This window comes from Mobula hypostoma, chromosome 8, assembly GCF_963921235.1.
Source record: "Mobula hypostoma chromosome 8, sMobHyp1.1, whole genome shotgun sequence".
Classification (NCBI taxonomy): domain Eukaryota; kingdom Metazoa; phylum Chordata; class Chondrichthyes; order Myliobatiformes; family Myliobatidae; genus Mobula; species Mobula hypostoma.
This window is the reverse complement of record NC_086104.1, coordinates 69,530,118-69,552,086: the sequence shown is the minus strand read 5'-3', so window position 1 is coordinate 69,552,086 and position 21,969 is coordinate 69,530,118. Positions and strand designations below refer to the sequence as shown.

The following is a 21,969-nucleotide window of genomic DNA, read 5'->3' as shown; positions in this document are numbered from 1 at the left end:
AGTGGGAAGCTTTCAAAAGTGAAATTTTGGAAGTACAAAGCTTGTAGTTGCTTGTTAGAAAAAAATATGATTACAGGTTCAGGGAACCTTGGCTTTCAAGAAATAGAGGCCCTGGTTAAGAAAGGAAAAAGGTGCCCAATCGGTTTCGACAAGTTAGTGCAAATGAGGTACTTATGGGGTATAAGAAATGCAAGAGAACACAAAGAAATCAGGAGGGCTAAAAGAAGGCACGAGTTTGCCCTAGCAAAGGAGAATCTGAAGGGATTCTACAGGTAACTTAAGAGTAAAAGAGTAACTTAAGAGCAAGGGACAAAATTGGTCATCAGAAGATCAGGATGGTAATCTATGTACGGAGCCGAAAGCAATGGGGGGAGATCTTAAATGGATTTTTTGCATGTACGTACTTGGGTGGCAGACATGGTCTATAGAAGTGAGGCAAAACTGTAGAGAGGTCATGGAACCTGTACGATTACAGAAGAGGTGTTTGCTGTCTTGAGGCAAATTAGGATGGATAAATCCCTAGGGCCTGATGAGATGTTCCTTTGGACCCTTTGGGAAGCAAGTGCAGAAATTGCAGGGGCCCAGGCAGAAACATTTAAATCATCCTTAGCAACAGGTGAGCTACTGTAGATTGGAGGATAGCTAATGTTGTTCCGCTGTTTAAGAAAAGCTCTAAGAATAAGCCAAGAAATTATAGGCCGGTGAGCCTGACATCAGTATTGGGAAAGTTATTAACAGGTATTCGAAGGGACTGGATACATATGTATTTGGATAGGCATGGACTGATTCGGGATAGTTTGCATGACTTTGTGCATGGTAGGTCATATCTAAGCAATTTTTCGAGTGGATGTTGTATACATGGATGTTAGCAAGGCATTTGACGAGGTTCTGCATAGGAGGTGGGTCAAGAAGGTTCATTCTCTTAGCATTCAAGATGAAGTTGTAAATCATTGGCTTTGTGGGAGAAGCCAAAGAGTGGAAGTAGATGGTTATCTCTGACTAAAGGCTGTCACTAATGGGGTGCTGCAGGGTTCAGTGCTGGGTCCTTGATTTGTCATCTAGATCAATGATCTGGATGATAATGTGGTTGACTAGATCAGCAAATTTGTGCATTACACCAAGATTGGGTATGTAGTGGTTGGTGAGGAAGGCTATAATGGCTTGCAGAGAGATCTGCATCAACTGGAAAAATGGGCTGAAAAATGGCAGATGAAATTTAATGCAGACAAGTGTGAGGTTTTGCTGTTCAGTAGGACCAAACAGGGTAGGTATTGAGTACAGTAGGCCAAAGGGATCTTGCAGTACTGGTTCATAATTCATTGGAAGTGTACAGAGAAAATTTATGAGGATGTGGCAGGGACTGAAGAGCTGAGTAATAAGGAAAGATTGGATAGTTTAGGACTTTATTCTTTGGTACATAGAAGATTTGAGGGGAGATTTGAAAGGTTTATAAAGTTAGGGGTATAGTGAGGGTAAATGCAGATATTTTTTCTGAGGTTGGAATGAACTTCCACTGAAGTCATGGGTTAAGGGTGAAATGTGAGAAGTATAAGGGGAGCATGAGTGGAAAGTTCACTCAAGAGGGTCATGAGAGTGTGGAACAAGCTGCCAGCACAAGTGGTGCATGCAAGCTGTATTTCAATGTTTAAGAGAAGTTTGGATAGGTAGGGGTATGGAGGGCTATGGTCCCAGTGCAGGTCGATGGGAGTAGTCAGTTTCAATACTTCTGCACAGACCTGAAGGGCCTTTTTCTCTACTGTAGTTCTCTGGCTAAAATGCAGACACCTCAGGAAGTGAGATAGAGTAAATAGCTTGAAATACAAAGGGTATAACAGTGGAAGTATTTCAATGAGAAGTCATCGGCCTGAATTAAGGACTTTATTTCTCTACTTGGATGTGACCTCACCTATTTAGCATTTGCAGTATTTTTTTAACTTTTGATTTCCAGTATCTCTAATTTGTATTTTTGTTTTCAATTGGATATTTTGATGAAAGGCTAAATTGCTTTCACACTGGAGTCAAAATAATCTGGAGAAATTAGAATCAACGCTAAGGCCACATTCATGATTAACAGCATCAATGTATTCTTATGTCTTCCCCTGCTTTCCTTTTCTTAAAAAAACATCTTTTGACTAGCACTTTCAAAAACTCAATCCAAATGTAAAGTGAGCACAAGAGTTTGAAGTAGCTAATGTGCTGTTTGGCAGTTGTTGACTGCTCTGGAACTAATTATACCGGTGTTTCCATGCTTTTTCCCTACTGGATCAAAATCCAATTTCATCCAGGTTGAGAGATGCTCCAACTTTTGTAGTTGTAGATGCTGCAAATTCTTGGATCAGTATTTGTTCTATTATGCAGTTTAGTAGGAATTAATTATGATTGTGTTGCATACAGACCTATTTTAAATTTGTAAGATGTATATGCTGGAGATAGTTTATTTAGTTTCACATTTTCCTTTTCAATTTATTTTGTATAGGCAATAAGCAACAAGGACCAACACAGTATTTCATATACATTGTCTCGAGCTCAGACAGTGGTGGTGGAATATACACATGACAACAATACGGATATGTTTCAGGTAAGCATTGTTCAGATTTTTTTGGCTTTAAGAGCGTATATTTTTGAAAGTGATTTAACCAGTAGTTTAAAAAGCCATCTTTCAGTTCCATAAATGAGACTATTTCACCACAGTTTATCATTGCACCAAGAAATTAAAAAAGAATTATTTCATTCAACTCACATGAATATGGGATTTAATTCTGTATCATCATTCTACTTATTCCAGAATCAACAGCAGCATTTAAGTAGTTGACCATGTGTTGCCTTGTTTACTGGACAAACCCACTCAATTTCTGACAATTTATAAATTTTTTAAAAATCTGTTTTTAAAGAACTTGTTTTAGAAATTGAGTTAACTTGTTGCATTGCAATCTTGGCATTATGTTTGTTATTTTACATAGTTTTAAACAAAATCATCAGTTGATAGGGTTGCTTAATGCAGTAATGTTTTAAAGATGTATATTGCTAATTATACATCAAGGGATCAGTTCTAAACTTTCAAATACTAAATGTTGCAAAGTGGGATTGTAATTTATGATAAAATTTGACAAGTTTTGGATGATATTATATTTTTGTGTTGTATTATACAGAACAACACGAGCAGACACTTTGACTTAGTGTTGTGCCGAACTAATTAAATTAGTAATCCAATGCTCAGTTAAGCTAATCCATCCTTGTTCGTCCTTCTTTTTCTTACACATTCATAAGCATATCAAAAAGAGCCTCTTAAATGCCTCTCTCATATTTGCCTCCCCTGGCAGTACTACCTCAGTACCCATCACTGTTTAACTGCTTCCACCTTAAATGCATGCCCTGTAGTAGCTATTTCAACTTTGGGAGAAAGATACTATACCTTTTCATAATCTTATAAATGTCTGTCAAATCTTCCCTTAGCCTCTGCTGCTCCAGAGAAAAACAAACAAGTTCAGAATCAGGTTTGTTATCGCCAGCATGTGTCGTGAAATTCGTTAACTTAGCAGCAGCAGTTCAATGCGATGCATAATATAGAAGAAAATAAGTAAATCAATTACAGTATACATATGTTGAATAGATTAAAATTGTGCAAAAAAGAAACCTGAAATAATATATATTTAAAAAAGTGAGTTAGTGTTCAAGGTTCAATGTCTATTTAGGAATCAGATGGCAGAGGGGAAGAAGCTGTTTATGAATTGCTGAGTGTGTGCCTTCAGGATTCTGTACCTCTGTGATGTTAACAATGAGAAAAGGGCATGCCTTGGGTGCTGGAGGTCCTTAATAATGGACGCTGCCTTTCTGAGACACTGATCCTTGAAGATGTCCTGGGTACTTTGTACCTTAGTACCCAAGATGGAGCCGGCTAAATTTACAACCATTTGCAGTTTTTTTTTTTTTGGTCCTGTGCAGTAGCCCCTCCATATCAGACTGATGCAGCCTGTCAGAATGCACTCCATGGTACACCTGTAGAAGTTTTTGAGTGTATTTGTTGACATACCAAATCTCTTCAAGCTCCTAATGAAGTATAATCGCTGTCTCGCCTCCTTTATAACGACATCGATATATTGGGACCAGGTTGGATCCTTAGAGATGTTGACACCCAGGAACTTGAAACTGCTCACTCTCTCCACTTCTGATCCCTTTATAATGATTGGTGTGTGTTCCTTCGCCTTACCCTTCCTGAAGTCCACAATCAGCTCTTTTGTCTTAATGACGTTGAATGCCAGGTTGTTGTGCGACATCATTCCACTAATTGGCATATCTTGCTCCTGTATGTATGCCTTCTTGTCACCACCTGAGGTTCTAACAACAATGGTTGTATCGTCAGCAAATTTATAGATGGTATTTGAGCTATGCCTAGCCACACAGTTAGGTGTACATAGAGAGTAGAGCAATGGGTTAAGCACACATCCCTGAGGTGCACCAGTGTATATATTCAGTGAGGAGGATATGTTATCACCAATCTGCACAGATTGTGGTCTTCCGGTTAGGAAGTTGAGGATCCAATTGCAGAGGGAGGTACAGAGGCCCAGGGTCTGTAACTTCTCAATCAGGATTGTGAGAATGATGGTATTAAATGCTGAGCTATAGTCGATGAACAGCATCCTGATATAGGTGTTTGTGTTGTTCAGGTGGTCTAAAGCCATGTGAAGAGCCTTTGAGATTATGTCTGCTGTTGACCTATTGTGGCGATAAGGCAAATTGCAATGGGTCCAGGTCCTTGCTGAGGCAGGAGTTCAGTCTAGTCATGACCAACCTCTCAAAGAATTTCATCACTGTAGATGTGAGTGCTACCGGGCGATAGTCATTAAGACAGCTCACATTATTCTTCTTAAGCACTGGTATAATTGTTGCCTTTTTGAAGCAAGTGGGAACTTCTGCCCGTAGCAGTGAGAGGTTGAAAATGTCCTTGAATACTCCCACTAGTTGGTTGGCACAGGTTTTCAGAGCCTTATCAGGTATTCCATTGGGACCTTCAGCCTTGCGATGGTTCACCCTCTTGAAAGACAGCCTAACATCAGCCTCTGAGATGGAGATCACAGGGTTATCAGGTGCAGCAGGGATCTTCACACCTGTAGTTATATTCTCCCTTTCAAAGCAGGCATAGAAGGCATTGAGTTTATCTGGTAGTGAAGCATTGCTGCCATTCATGCTATTGGGTTTCGCTTTGTAGGAAGTAATGTCTTGCAAACCCTGCCAGAGTTGTCGTACATCCGATGTCACCTCCAAACCCTTTCAAAATGTCTCTTTTGCCAGACTTGAATGCCACAGATCTAGCCTTCAGCAGACGACATACCTCCTAGTTCATCTGTGGAGTTTGTCCAACCTTCCTGTAGCGGCAAACTTGAAGAAATGAATGTTGCTGCTGGCGTTCCACAGATTGTTATCCTTGTCTGATGCTCCCTCCAATCAATCCAATAATAATGTTTCACAAAGTTGAAGAAATATATTCAATCATGTATTGTAACTAGCAAAACAACAATTTTGAAGTGATCCAATTTCTGAAACTAAGACTAGCAATATTAAATGTACTTAAGCGGATTTGATCAAAGTTAAATAGAGTTAAGCGACTTCAAATGTAATTAAACGAAATTAAGTGTAATCAAATGGTCAATGAAAGAAATGACATCTGTCGGTCCCCAGTACTAAACTGCCAAGAGCAAAGCATGAATATGTATGCTCCAACCCATAATAAATGTGCAACACACACTACAATGAAGATTGAAAACAGATGCATGACTCATACATACCAGCCTCCTAATTATTGTACTATAATAATTACAGCTACATACTACCAAAACACAGGAGACATGAAATCTTAACATTCACACAAATGTCCTCTTTCTTCTTCCAGGCAAGTCATACTACACTCATCTAGGTCAGAGGTTACTAGCACTTAGTCCAGCCTCAAACCTCTACCTCCTATAGAAGAAAATCTTGATTATAGGCCAATCTAAAGAGCTGGTCTCAGCCTTGATGCGTACCTGTTGCACAAATCCTTTTCTGTCTGAAAAAACTTGAATGATTCTTCCCATGATCCATGAGTTTCAAGATGCTGTGTTATCAACAAAAGCACAAAATCTTCTGGGAGGAAATTGCATTTTATATTGACCATTTGTTGTGTTTCTGTGCTGGAATAAATATTCCATGACCCACAGTTTTCAGTACAAGTTGGACATGTATTGGACTTGTTTTCATCTACAACAAGCATAACCATCCTCCTTTCAGAATTTTCCTGGTGGTAAGGGTGGTGAGGTCTTGAGAAGCAACAGATGACTGGGTGTTAACTCTTCCAAATCATTGGGATTGAATGATTCTTTCGTAATCAGATGACCATTGATATAGTTTCCACTTCACGAAGAACTGTATGGAAACTCTGGATCTCAAGATTTTGCACCTTCATGGTAGAATTGAGAACCTTTCTTATCAACCTAATCAATCTCTCCCGTGCTCCTCCGTAATGTGAGCCAGCTTGGCGGGGGGTGGGGGGGGGATTAAAAATCTATTTAATTTCTGGCCCTGGTACTTGAAGTAGCCATTCCTGCCCCTGCACCATCCAAGTCTCTGTAATAGCCACAACAATGTAGCTCCAAGTGCTAATTCACGCTCTAAGCTCATCCGCTTTCTTCATAATACTCGCATTAAAATAGACAACATCTCAAACCATCGCTGTGAGCGCGTCCCTTCTCTATCACCTGCCTATCCTCCGTTTCGCACTGTTTCCAAGCTTCCGCTGTTTGTGAGCCAACCTCCCTTTCCTCAGTCACTTCAGTTCGGTTCCTGCCCCCCAGTAATTCTAGTTTAAACTCTCCCCAATTGCCTTAGCAAACCTTCCCGTCAGGATATTGGTCCCCCTCGGATTCAAGTGCAACCCGTCCTTTTTGTACAGGTCACTCCTGCCCCAGAAGAGGTCCTGATGATCTAGAAATCTGAATTCCTGCCCCCTGCTCGAATCCCTCAACCACACATTTATCCTCCACCTCATTCTATTCCTCACTGTCACGTGGCACAGGCAGTAATTCCGGGATTACTACCTTTTGAGGTCCTGCTTCTTAACTTCTTTCCTAACTCCCTGTAGTCTGTTTTCAGGATCTCCTCACATTTCCTATCGATGTCGTTGGTACCAATATGTAGCAGGACCTCTGGCTGTTCTCCTTATCACCTATATTCCGGTTGTGATTAACACCCCCCGCGGCTGGCTGGTTATTAAACCGGTCCGCGGTGCAAAAAAAAGTTGGGGACCCCTGCTCCCCTGCTCTAGGTTGCTTGAAGTATTCACATACCTCTGATATACCCGTGAGACCTTAATTTCTGAAACTCTGTCAGCGATGAAGGTTCGGAACCTGGAAGTTTCATTCTTAATCTATTTCAACACAGAAGTACTATCAGTCCAAAAAAGAGTCCGAAAGCTGCATATGCAACTTCTTTTTTCACAATGTGTCCATAGGCTTGCCACCATAACAGCAATGAGCTCCCATGAGGGATAGAAAATGACTTCAAAGGAGCTACATAGATTTTTCTATAATATAAGCACAGTGCACCTTTGAACACGTGTCATGCAACAATAGGTCAGTCATTACTCCATACCCATTTTCACTTGTGCCTGTAAAATGGTGCTAAAGCACACCATTGGCTTCACCAATATTCAAGGGGTTCAAATATCTAGCTATCTTCAACTTCCTTGGCAAAGTTCCTCCAGCCAACTTGTCCACTCACAAGCGACTGATGTTGGTATGGCATCATCCCAACTAAGCCCTTACCTGCATTGGTCTTGTAGGATCTTCTTGGCAGTTAACACCACTGGACTCAAGATTCCTTAAGGGTCATAGATGGAACTAACTGTGGATAGGATCCCCCTTCTGGTAAGTGGTTCTATTCAAAAGGTCCAAAGGAACATTTAAACAAGCCTGATGCATTTTGGAATAAGTCCTGTGGACTGATGAAGTTAAAATAGAACGTTTTGTCTGCAATGAGCAAAGGTATGTTTGGAGAAAAAAGGGTGCAGAATTTCATGAAAAGAACCCCTCTCCAACTGTTACGGACGGGGGAGGATCGATCATGCTTTGGGCTTGTGTTGCAGCCAGTGGCAGGGGGAACATTTCACTGGTAGAAGGAAGAATGAATTCAATTAAATACCAGCAAATAGCAAATTCTGGAAGCAAACATCGCACCGCCTGTAAAAAAAAAAGCCGAAGATAAAAAGGCGATGGTTTCTACAACAGGATCATGAACCTAAACACACCTCAAAATCCACAATGGACTACCTCAAGAGGCGCAAGCTGAAGGTTTTACCATGGCCCTCACAGTCCCCTGACCTAAACATCATCAAGAATCTGTGGATAGACCTCAAAAGAGCAGTGCATGCAAGACGGCCCAAGAATCTCACAGAACTAGAAGCCTTTTGCAAGGAAGAATGGGTGAAAATCCCCCAAACAAGAATTGAAAGACTCAGCTGGCTACAAAAAGCATTTACAAGCTGTGATACTTGCCAAAGGGGGTGTTACTAAGTACTGCCATGCAGGGTGCCCAAACTTTTGCTTCGGGCCCTTTTTTTATTGTTTCGAAACTAAAAGATGGAAATTTAAAAAAAATCTGTTTAAAATATTAAAGAAAAGTGTCATCTTTAACTTTATGCCTTTTGGAAATCAGATCATCTTTTACTTAGCTATTCACAGTAACAGAAATCTTGACCGGGGTGCCCAAACTTTTGCAGACCACTGTATATAAGCTCTTATGTACTTTTATTTTGTTATTTTTTCAAAATTAATATTATGTACTTTAATTTTTGTGCTGCATCAGATCCAGAGTAACAGTTATTTCAAAGTTCTGAGTGTGAGTGAGTTTGTTTCAGTGATGGGCGTGAGAAGTGATCCCCACTGGTCTCGGGCAGTGGTGTTTCTGTACTAGGCCATGATGCAACCAGTCAATATACTCTGTATCATACATCCAGAGAAGTTTGTTAAAGGTTTAGATATCATGCTGAATCTTCGCAAACTTCTAAGGAAGCAGAGGCACTGCTGTGTTTCTTCATAATTGAACTTCTGTGTTAGGCTCAGGACAGATCCTCTGAAATGATAACACCAAAGAATTTAAAGTTGCTAAACCTCTCCACCTCTAATTCTCCCCACCCCCCCTCCCCAAAATAAGAACTGGTTCATGGACCTCTGGCTTCGTCCTCCTGGTCAATAATCTACTCCTTGGTCCAGCTGATATTGAGTCAAATGATTAAGGAGCACTGATCACTCAGAGCTTGAGTTTCAGCATTTCATCTTGTTACGTACCCTGTAACTGGGTTGCCAAACCAGCAGAAATGGATCACTCAGTTGGAGTCTGGATTACTAGAACTAAGAAAGTTTTATTAAAGAAACAAGCAACACAGCAATCGAAAGGATAATAAATGCAACAGTTCAGCAATGATAAACACACATGTGCACTGAATTAAGATAACAGCAGCAATCAAGCTCTATCGTTGTCTAGGAATAAATGACCAATTTCAAAATGACACAAAAGTTCAGTCCAATTTAGTTCAGTTCACAGTAATCGTTGCCATGGCGATGGACAACGTGGGGGGAGGGAGAGAGAGAGAACGGGAACGACTGATCATTCAAACACGGCTTCCACTCATAGACCGGCGATAATTGCTCACAAGCAGCTTTTGGGCAGGTCCTTGGTGATGTCACCTGAGGTCACCGACTGTGACCCCTCCTCCAGATGCGGTCGATCCTCTGCAGTGAACCCGGCACCCAAGCAAGGGCGGACACACACCGAGTTCCCGCTGATCGTACCTTTCCACCCTGTGCGTTGTCCGGTACTTCCCACCGACTCGTGAGAGGCGCACCGCTTCCAGGGTCTCGTTACCTCGGGTGTCGTGTGTGTCCTGCCTTAGCGAACTTGTCCCTTTTTATCCCCCTGCTGGGGTATCGCCTGTCCATCACTTCAAACAGTTCAGGGTTCAAAGGGGGAGCCGCTCCAGACAGCTCTCTACACATCTCCAGGTGCTGTTTCATTGTGTCCCTTATCTCTCTCTTGAAGACAGGTGGCAGACCAACTGCTGATCACACAGGACAGCTAACATCTTATCTATGTGTATTCATCACAATCTTTACACATCAATTGCCTAGAGTTAGTCTATTGGCTTTGCTGATTAATCAGTGATTAACAACTAATCTTGGGAACCTTGCAAATATTAGACTTTGATAATGTTTGTGGAGGGGGGGAATCACTTGTAACAGTAGATTTTTATTTGTTGTTTTCCTTTTAGATTGGCCGATCAACTGAGAGTCCAATTGATTTTGTGGTGACTGACACTGTACCAGGAAGTCAAAGTAATGCTGATACTCAGTCTGCTCAAAGCACCATATCCAGATTTGCATGTCGCATTATATGTGAAAGGAATCTTCCCTACACTGCTAGGATATTTGCAGCTGGATTTGACTCATTTAAGAATATATTCCTTGGGGTAAGTCCAAATGGAAATTAAGCTGTTCACTACAATCTTTAGATTCAAACTTGTATGGCTTCAACATGCACAGTAATTATTTTCTTGCCTCCTTTCAGGAGAAGGCAGCTAAATGGAAAACTTCTGATGCTCAGATGGATGGTCTAACAACAAATGGTGTACTCGTGATGCATCCGCGGCTTGGATTTACCGAAGATTCCAAACCAGGGGTCTGGAGAGAGATATCGGTTTGTGGCAATGTCTTTACTTTGAGAGAAACAAGATCAGCACAGCAACGAGGAAGAATGGTACGTTCCAAGGAATAGTCACATTACAAAGTATTTCTTGTGTCCTTTTTTGTTATAGAATGGTTGTGGTAGGGAAGCCTACCATAAACCTTGCTGATTTGTGCGAACTGACCTCTAAGCCCTTCGTCTGAAACAGTTGGGGAAGACCCCGGATATGTTGTTTAATATCCATTTTTCTTCCACTCTCATCCCAAATTCCCTGTCCCTCACATCACCTACCAACAAATACATTTGAGATTTATTTTGCCAAATCCAGGTCCATTCATTTGAATGCCATTAGTACCTGAACTTGTTTGTATATTATGTTGAAGCTATTCAGTTTCAGTTAATATTTTTATCCTGTCTTTAATTTTGGACTTTCCACAAAGATACAAATATGCAGTTTCGTCAAGAGCAAAAGTAATTTAACATAATTCACACACTTTTGATTTCATTTGCCTCTTAGGTTGAAAATGAAACCAACGTTTTGCAGGATGGTTCTTTAATAGATCTCTGTGGAGCAACATTGCTTTGGCGCACAGCAGAAGGACTTGCACATACTCCTACGGTGAAGCACCTGGAGGCCCTTCGCCAGGAGATAAATGCAGCCAGACCACAATGCCCAGTTGGATTTAACACTCTTGCATTCCCCAGTATGAAAAGGAAAGATGTCGATGAGAAGCAACCGTGGGTGTATCTCAATTGTGGACACGTGCATGGTTATCACAACTGGGGAAACAAGGATGAAAGGGATGGAAAAGAAAGAGAATGCCCCATGTGTCGATCGCTAGGCCCGTACGTTCCTCTTTGGTTAGGGAGTGAGGCTGGATTTTATGTTGATGCAGGACCTCCAACCCATGCGTTCAGCCCTTGTGGACATGTGTGCTCAGAAAAGACTACCACTTACTGGTCCCAAATTCCCCTTCCTCATGGCACGCACACTTTCCATGCCGCCTGTCCTTTCTGCTCTACTCAGCTCACAGGGGAACAAGGATATGTTCGACTTATTTTCCAGGGACCTCTTGATTAAGGACGTGATTTTATTAACTGGTGGGTAAACTGATAACAGAAAGACATTTGATAACTTTCAGAATTATAAGCTAGTTTTCTATATTGAATTCCATGGGTTTTGGATTTGTCTGTTCTGGGACATAACCTGAATTATGTAGTCCTTTGAGGAAAGTAACCTAATTTTTTTGTGATTTTTGCCTCTGAGACAGAGTTTTGATAAGTTTTGCATTTGTTAAAAGCAGGTATTTTGAAATACAAAACTTTCTTGCCCAAATAGTTTAAAAAAAACGTCTTATTTTGGACCTATTGACAGATACCAGGTACAAAATTTAACACTTGTAGTTAGAAATGTAAAACAATTTCAGATGATTAATCCTAGTTTGTAAAGGAGTGAATCGATCCAATACAATTTAACCTACTGCTACTATTACTACAAAAAGGATTTTTTGATTCTGTGTAATTAATTTGTTTCAACACTATTTGCAGAAAACTTTGAACTTTTAAGATTATGTCATTTATTATGGTACTGTCCTCAATCATTGAAATTGTCTTGCAGTGCTGCTTCTGGCCCTGTATGAAGGAGTGAGTAGTTTGTCTCCCATAGAATAACTATTTCTAAAGAACGTTGACAGGTTTCAATTGCAAGTAAGGTCAGAAGGATTTGATCATTGAGTATAAATGAGCTTGTAGAAAATTTAGTTTCACTCAGATCCTTGTGTATTTTTGCTAAATGTCAATAGGCTCAAAGTAAGAAAAGATATAAATTGGGTACATTAAATATTTTGTATTTCTTTGTTACAAAACAATATACCACTTCAGTTTCACAGCATAAGAGTAGTTCTTTGCATCTTAACTACATTGAACATTTTGTAACAGGGAAGCCCTTCTGCCAAAATACTTTCTGGTGTGCTACTAACGTGATGAGGTGCATCACTGTTTAAGAAAATGACACCATCTTGAATATATTTAATTGTTTACACAAGTTCACCTGCTAAACTCTTGTTTAGCTCCAGTAATTGAGGATGTGTAAAGCTGGCTTATTTTGCTGTATAGCAGCTTAAGTTCTGTAGGACCTTTTGTACTAAATTATTGCCTGTAATGTATGTAGCTTTAGAAGTTTGTAGGGGTTTCTTAGCATATGTGGAATGCTAACCTTAAGCCTATTATGTCTTGATTTTTTTGTGAAGTAATATTAGATAGCAATGTTCAAACTGCTCTTTGATTTTGATAATCTGAATTGTACCCTGAGCAATGATCACTTGTCCCTTTTAATTCAGTTTATTGTATATAATCTTGAACTATTTTATTATGAAAGAATCTAGAAAACAAATTGGATATTGGTATTAAAAAACTAAATACTTTCATAATAGAGAGATTGCTGAGTGAGAAAGTAAAATGTGTCAAATCTGATCTGATTTTTAATTTTTTTTCATTTTGACATCCACTTCATGCATCTCCAAATGCTTCAAGGGCAAAAAAAAGGTAACTAAATGTGGCCTCAGTGTGCTGGTATTCCAACATTCATGGCTCTGACTGTATTACTGACAGTGCATTAAACTCAGGATTTAAAACAGTGATTTATTGCCATTTCATAAATTCTGTTTGAGCAGATACTAGAATGGTGATTATTTTTTGTTTTGTAAAATGAATTTAAAAAATACAATTACAATCGTGTTTATTTGTTCCGTTGGAAAATAAAACTGTTGGATTTGGCTCTACTTTTGACTGCTCCTGCTATCTTGAAGTCCATCAATAATCTGCAAAGCAGAGTTATTTTTGTATTTAGAATTAATTAAACCGCAGGATCTGTCTGAATGGCTTCCTTGAGAGCAAAAATTAGCTTTCCAATTGTTCCATGGTGCTTAAGCGAACCTTGAAGTTTGTCGCAATTTAGTTTGGTACAAATACATGGTTCTGTGAGAATGCAATAGAAAACATTAATCTTGGAGCCAGGTAACTAATATCAAATCTTACCCTTGTGTTTTGGCTGCTAAATTGAAGCCATGGTACATGACCATCATGATTTGGAGGCAAGGAGGTTATCCCAATACAGTGGAGATATTTTGTAGGCAGCTGTCAACAAATGTAGTGGAATCTTGTGTAGGATGGGCTACAGGGGTGCAGATGATAAAGAATTTTATGCTGATAAATATCATTTTGTCATCCAAGTTTACATGGTGGTAGTTTCCACTGACTTTGAACAAACAAAGCATTCTCAACTTTATACCTAACTCTTTAACTTTGTACATTGTTCAAACAAGAATGAAAATGGCACTGAGTTCAAATGTTAGATTTCTTAGTGTTAAGTGATTGCTGAGATAAAATTTTGGGGTATTATTTGCCATTGATTTTCATAGCTATCCATGAGATTGGTGGTAATGACGTATGAATATTTTACAAGGTATTCTGGAGTGACATTAGAAATAAGTTGGCAAGTGTCGGATCACCAAATATGGAACTTGCATTTAGCCAATATCTGTGGTTTTGATCATTTTTACTTTATTCAGCAGAATCATTTTCACTTCCCTATTATTACACACAACTTCATGTGCTTTGATTGGAGACAGAAATTTACACGCATTTCCTTGAAGCTGGTACACAACTTAAAACTAATGTACCATTTGATAGCTTTTCCAAATATTTTGCCTAAAATTGTGAATCTGATCTCTTTGAACACCCAGTTCATTCTTTCGATTACTACCCTCCACTCTGAGCAAAGCAAAAATTTTACAAATCATTTAATGCAATATCATTGAATAGACTTATTTATTACTTAAGATTAGGTTAAAGCTAAGATACACTGCTGTTGGAATGTATGATCTTAAAAGTGCTTTTCCATGTCGCTGCTTGTGTTCCTTGAATTTTTTTGCTGTATTGGTAAAATCTGGTGTTTTTCAGTTTCTGCAAATTGTTTATCCGATAAATCAGTCCAATGAAGTTGGGCATGCTAGATATCATTATCATAGCTGAAAAGCAACACCTAGACAAGACACTAGCTGTCCATCTGATATCAAGAAAAGCAGCTCCAAGTCACCAGAGGAAAGCAATTCCAATTGGTTGGAGAGCAGAGACTTGTCTGATGTTCTTCAAGTTAATGTTCTCTATAGTCACTCAAAGAACTGCTGAAGAAACGTGGAGATCCTGTTTGAAGATGGCCTGTTCTTGCCTGAAATTCCAAACTTCAAATGGATGTTTTGTGCTGTATGTGGTTTCCTTGGTTATTGGTCTGTTTCTGTAGACACAAGGAGGAATACACCTGTATTGTGTGTAAGATTTTTTTTATTAAAATGAATGTTTATGGTTTAATTGATGTCATTATTGCCACAGCTATCTCTGCTAGCCAAGGGACCTGTCTCATCGGGTTCTATTGTAATCTTGCTTGAGTATCCTATTCAGTCAAAGATTCAGACAATATTCAGTTTCTAAAAGATTCAAAGCACCGTTGAAGACATTCTACCAAAATACATCAGGCCTGACTTGTGTAAGGATGTTATGCCAAAAATAAAGAGGCTTCACATTCTGGTTTTGCCCTCTGTTATGTTTTTTTTTAAAGAATTTGGGTGGAATTGGAAGTTTCCATAAAATGTTATGTTACATAGAAAGTCAAATTTTTTTGTAAATCGAAAAGAAACCTTACAATAGCATAAAGCTTTTAGACTGCGTATAGTTGTGAAATCTCCAAACCCAACTCTGTACACTGTAAGACCCAGGATTTTTTTACTTAATTAAAGTGGAAAGTGTTATAACTCAGCTATTCAAAACATGCGCTAATGTGATGTTTAGGGATTTTTGCATTTTAAGTATTCTAATCCTACCATTGGCATTTTACTGGAGATTGTTTTCAAATAAGTTGAGAAAGAAACTTGAGTTTTCAAAAACTTCATAAAATTATATTTGACCTAATGTTGGTTATTTTGAGGTTATAGCAGAGTTGAGCTGAAATTGATCATTTCAAAAGACAGTATTTGAACAAATCTACATTTCCAAATGTGTGAATAAAACGTAAGGCATGACCAATTGATTAAAAATAAATGCTACACTTATTGTACTGATGGTTTGATGAAAATCATCTTGTAAATTGAGGATCATGTCACAGAAAGAGATGACTATGGAGGTCAACAGAGGAAATTAAAATCTGCAGAAAGATGAGTGGGGATTTAAAAAAAAAATCATACACATCTTGAATAGTTGTTGCTGGCTCTGGAGGAGGGGATAAATATTTGAATTTTTCAACAAGCAGTGCATGAGAGAAAAGGGAATAAAATCACATGAATTGGTTAAAATGATAGCCAGACATTATTTGTGCTATTTAAATGTTACAAGCAGGATACTGTCAAACTTGTGTGAACACGCATATTTTGTTTATTTGTATATTGAGATACTGCGCAGAGTAGACCCTAATGACCCTTTGCACCGCACCGCCCAGCAAACCCCAATGGAACCCTCGCCTAATCACAGGACAACTTACCAGAGCACCCAGAGGAAACTCACGTAGTCATGGGACAAATACATGAACTCCTTACAGACGGGTGGCAATTGAACCTAGGTCACTAGTACTGTAAAGCATTGTGCTAATCACTACAGCACCGTGCAGTCCTTTCTGTACTTATCTCAATTCCTCTGCAATTTCTTGATGAGCAAAACCAATATTTTCAAACTCCTGTTTCAATTGTGTTCAAATGTTCATCTTTTATACATTTCTAACTCAGTATAAAGTATAGAGTGGCCATATTTGCAATGATATGTAAAGAGCTTGTATCTAAATTGCATTGGAAATCTTTACCCTTAAGAACTGAGTGAGTTGACCTATTCTACAGTATGGGCTTGGGATCACATTTAGCAATAATAGTCCATTAATGAGCAGGGAACTGCGTGTGACATCAGTGCAGTGTAACATACAAGAAAAATTACAAAAGCACATTTTACAGTTACCCTAGTAATGTAGAAGAGCTTTTAAATCACTAGCAAGCATGTGAAAATAGTTGTGAAGTTTACAGTAAACGTTCCATTGAAATTGAGATGCATTAGCATAATCCATGTCTGTTAATTTGTGAGAGCTATTTCCTTCTCGGTTTGAGACACTTAAGGCACTTCATTTAACTGATGTATTTCAAGGTGGATAATATTTTTTAATGATATCAAGTCTTTGCAGGTGAGTCAGTATTTCTCTATCTTTGGTGACCATGACTTGCATAACCAATTAGTTTTCCTTGTTAAAAATGATTTCATATGCCGCACAGAGTGAGATAAGGAGATTCACTGAAGGGTGCAAACACTTAGAACATAGAACACTGCAGCACCGTACATACAGGCCTTCAGTCGATGATGTTGGGCTGACCTTTTAACCTAACCCTTCACTCCTATACAGCCCATCATTTTTTTTTTATCATTCATGTGCCTAACTTGTGTTTCTTAATGTCCCTAATCTGTCTGCTTCTACCACCTGTGTGTTCCATGCACCCACCACTCTGTAAGAAGCTTACCTCTGACATTCCACATCCTATACTTTTCCTCCAATCACCTTAAAAATTTGCCTCCTGTTATTAACCATTTCCACCCTGGTGAAAAAGTCTCTGGTAATTACTCAATCAATGTCTCTTATTGTCTTGTACGTCTGTCAAATTACCTCTCATCCTCCTTTGCTCACGAGAAAAGCCCTAGCTTGCTCAGCCGAGCCTTCTAAGCCTTTCCTATAGATGTTAAATCAAGACAGTGTTGGAATTTGATTATTGTGTCTGCAAGTGTAGGGAGTTAGGCCCTTGTGTGAATCGTGAAGAACTAACAATGCAGCTCAATAGGAATAGTTGGTTAATGGTTAATTTGTTTGTGTGATGGGCAGTGAGTCGAAATAGTTGTGGTTAGTTTGAGGGTTTTCATATAATTTCTCAGTAACTACTTTGTTCCACACAAGTCATTGACTGGCTCCTGAGCAAGTGTTAATTCCTTATTAGCTAGCTTGCAACATCTTAAAAAATCCCATCATAGCATCATCTAAATTATCCAATCATAGTCATTCAACAACCCGATTGAAAAATGATGACTGATAGTTCATATAACAGCCCAGGTTATGCTATCAGGTTGGAGGCTTCCCAGATGAAATATGAGGTGTTGTTCCTCCAACCTGAGATTGGCCTTCTCATGGCAGAAGAGGAGGCCATGGGCCAACATGTCAGAATGGGAATAGAGATTGGAATTGAAATAGTTGGCCACTGGGAAATCCTGCTTTTTACAGATGGAGTGAAGGGTGCTCAACAAAGTGGTCCCCCAATCTATGACTTGTGTCACCATTGTAGAGGAGATTACATTGGTAGTAGATGATCACAACAGATTCACAGATGAAGTGTTGCCTCACCTGGAAGGACTGTTTGGGGCCCTGAGTAGAGTGAGGGAGGATGCAAATGTTCAGGTGTAGAGATTAGTGGGAAGGGACACAGGTCCCTGGGGAGAGTGGGGGGTGGGGAGTAAGGATGTACTTGGTGGTAGGTTCCCATTGAAGATGATGGAAATTGTGGAGAATGATGTGTTGGATGATGAGGCTCATGGGATGGTAGGTGAGGACAATAGGAACTCTATCCCTGTTAAGGTGGTGGCAAAATGGTGTCTGGGAAATGGAGAAGATGCGGGTGGGGTGAGGGAGCATCAATAGTAGAGGAATGAAAATCCTGTTCTTCCAAGCAGACCTCTGATGTCCTGGAAAAGAAATCCTCATCCCGGGAACAGATGTGGCAGAGATAAAAGGACTGAAAAGAGAATGGCATTTTTACAGGAGACTGGGCAGGAGGAGGTACAGTCAAGATAGCTATGCAAATCAGCAGGTCTATATAATTAAAAAATAAGTAAACACTGTCTCCAGAGATGGAGACAGATCAAGAAAGGGGGAGAGTTGTGTCAGAACTGGACCAAGTGAACGTGTTTGGGAAAATATTAGAATTCAACAAAAGATCAAAGAATTGACAAGGAAGGGGAAACAGTTTAGGGAGAAAAATTAAAGACAGGAGAAATTATACTGGGGAATAAGCAAGCGGCAGAGAAATTGATCAGATATTTTGTGAGTAGATATGAAGCTCAAAGAAAATAACATTAGTAAGTTAAGTATTGAAGAAGTTAATGCTATTGCAAGGTAATAAAAATCCAGCACATTGTGAAGTGCATTCAAGGGTTTTAATGAAGGTGGTTGTGGAGATGGTGGATACACTGGTTCTTACCCACTCATGCTAATGTTTCCCCACAGATTATGAAGTAGTAAATGTAGCCCTAAGTAAGAAAGGAGATGGTAAACAGGCTATTGTAGACCAGTTGCCCTGACATCAGGAATGGAGAAAATCTATTTAGGGTATTGTGGGAAAAATAGGTACAAAGAAAATAACAGTTGAATTGGACAAATTCAATAAGCATTCATGAAATATTTGCCAAAACATTTCAGGGTATTTTGAGGGTGTAACTAAATAGGTATATTTGGATTTGCAGATGGTCTTGGAAATAGTGCACACAAGTGATTCAGTGTAGTTTTTGTATTGTTCATGTAGCACCATGATCCCGAAAAAGTCTTGTTTTAACTGCATACTGTACCAGCAGTTATGGTCGAAATGACAATAAAAAGTGACGACTTGACTAATGAATATAATTGGAGTTGATATTGTTGTGGACATGGTTTTAAGACTTGTTGGCTCAAGGAGGCCAGAAGGGGATCAGTGAACCATTTCCATGTTGGGTAATTGTGGCTAGTGAGATGCTGCAAAGTTCATTGGTGAGTGGATTCTAAGGAGGCTGCAGAAACACTTGTGGAGGATATAAACAGGTTATGAAGATGCGTAAGGACATGACAGATAGGGAAAAAAATGAGATCACCCACTTAGATAGAAAAAGCTCAGTTTTTTTTAATGTTGAATTTTTGAGAAGGATCTCAGTTGAAAATCTTGTTATCAATTCCTTGTGACAGATTCCAGCAAAAAAAAAATTGGTGAAAGATAACATGCAGGCAAGCAAGCAACTTGTGAAGTGAAAGGTATATTGGTCCTTATTACATGATAATTTGTGTGAAAAAGTTATCTTGCTCCAATTATAGGGTCCTGATAAAAAAAATCACCTGGAATATCATACATAAGCTTTGTTTCATGCACCCTTTTTTTTAATAGCCAAAGGCTGGTGAATTTGTGGAATTTGTTGCCAAATGCAGCAGTGGAGACCAGGTGGTTGGGTGTATTTAAGGCAGAGATTGATAGGTTCTTGACTGGACATAGCATCAATGGTTACGGGGAGAAGGCCAGGAACTGGGGATGAGGAGGAGAGGAAAAAGAAGGATCAGCCATGATTGAATGGTGGAGCAGACTCGAGGGGCCAGATGGCCTAATTCTGCTCCTATGTCTTATGGTTTCAAAGCAGAAGGTATATTTGCAAAGTAAGTTGCAAAGGAGTGGAGGTTACAGGTTCACCAAAATGGTGTTGCCATGAGCGGAAGTTAAACAGATAGCATCTACAGATTTTGGGGAACGAAGTACAGCATATGCTCATTGAAACATAAGTAAAACTTCTATAAGACTTGGTAGTGTAGATGTTAGGTTGATGGTTCTGCTGTTCAGAATGTTAAAAGCCATGGGTCATAATCTTAGAGCAAATTTGATCATTTAGGACTCATATGAGAAGAAATTAAGTATCACGGCTTTTGGAATTTAGAGCTCATGAGGGCAATGAAGGACCAGCTGCTGTGTGTAATTAAGACAATGCAAAAGTCAGAGGGTTCTGCTCCAGTTAATTAGGGCATTTGTAATGGCCACATCTGGAATAATGGGCAGAGTATTAGTCTCCTTACTTTCATTATTAATGTATTGGAAACAGTTCATATAAGATTATGAGGAAGGATTGTACTAGCTGGAACTAATGTTCTGTAAACTGATGTATAAAAGATTTAGAGGTGACTTGATTGAAAAGTATAACATTCTGAGGGTGCTTCTCTTTTGGGAGAACCTAGAACAAGGGTGTCTCTTAAAAAAAATAAAGTAGATTTCCAAGTAGATATATTATACAGCACAGTACTGTCCACCACATCCATGCCAACCATCTATATCTGTACTAATACCATTTTCTGAGATCAGCTTTATTTGTCATATGTACATTGAAACATAAAGTGAAATGTGTCATTTGCATCAAATTAAATCTTTGGAATGTGGGAGGAAACAAGAGTACCCGGAGGAAACCCACACTGTCACAGGGAGAATGTACAAACTCCTTACAGACAGCTAGCACTGTAATAGCATTGCACTAATTGCAAGTTCTTCTGTAACCTATTATGCCTTGGTGATTCAAGTCAGATGCTTCTTAAGTGTTGATGAGGTAATTTCTTCTGGCAATCTCTTTCCGAACCATGAGTGGAATCAGTTTCTTTGATTTTTAAGGCAGAGGTGGTTGGTTAATTAATCAGCAAGGAGATGAAATATTGCTGGATGTAGTTCAGAAACGAAGTTACAATCAGATCAGCTATAATCTTATTAAATGGTTGAGCAAGCTTAAGCTTGAGAAGCGAAGAGGCCTACACCTGTTCCTCGATTCTCAAAGATCAAAAATCTCATAGATATAAGGAAACTGACCGGCTTTGATTTATCATCTCTCCTGAAGTATAGTTGCTAGAACTGGATGCCATTGTTTAGTTGTGACTGAACTCCAGCAGCCCAATTGCAACTGGCATAAACACAATAGGCCAAATGGCCTCATTATTCTACAATTAGGATTCTAACTCTATGTTTGTTGTACAAGAATAAAATATCCTTTTTTAATATTCCTTTCAAAATGAAACAATGCTCTTTTATTGGTTTATTGGCTCATGTCATTGTTTTCGTGATTCATCAACCTATTTTTGTATGCAGCTTCCAGGTACAAGCAACTGTTGGTGAAGGAGCAGTTAAAAGTTCCTAGGTGTCCACATCTCTGAGGATTTACCCTGTGCCCAACACATTGTTGTAGTCATGAAGAAGACACAGTAGCGTTTCTACCTTGTCAGGACGGATTGCAAGAATGGGGCGGGGGGGGGGGGAAGTGGCAGATGGAATAGAATGTAGAGAAGTGTATGGTCATGTACTTTGCCAGCAGAAATTAAGGCTAGGCTATTTTTCTTAACGGAATAAATTCAGAAATCAGAGGTGCAAAGGGATTTGAGGGGATTCCCTAAAGAAAGGCAAATTCGATGTTAGCGTTCATTTTGAGAGG

General features: G+C 39.3%; 1 protein-coding gene across 2 annotated transcripts in view; it reads left to right on the top strand.

Moving 5' to 3' along the window:
- Positions 1–15,235, top strand: part of peli1b (pellino E3 ubiquitin protein ligase 1b) — a 49,288-nt gene extending 34,053 nt beyond the window's left edge. For both annotated transcript variants that reach the window (XM_063056097.1, XM_063056096.1), the window contains exons 4-7: positions 2,477–2,578; positions 10,295–10,492; positions 10,591–10,779; positions 11,225–15,235. In XM_063056097.1, the coding sequence (XP_062912167.1) occupies positions 2,477–2,578; positions 10,295–10,492; positions 10,591–10,779; positions 11,225–11,788 (1,053 nt within the window). In that variant the 3' untranslated portion in view covers positions 11,789–15,235. The remainder of the gene's footprint in view (positions 1–2,476; positions 2,579–10,294; positions 10,493–10,590; positions 10,780–11,224) is intronic.
- The last annotated feature ends 6,734 nt before the right edge of the window (positions 15,236–21,969 follow it).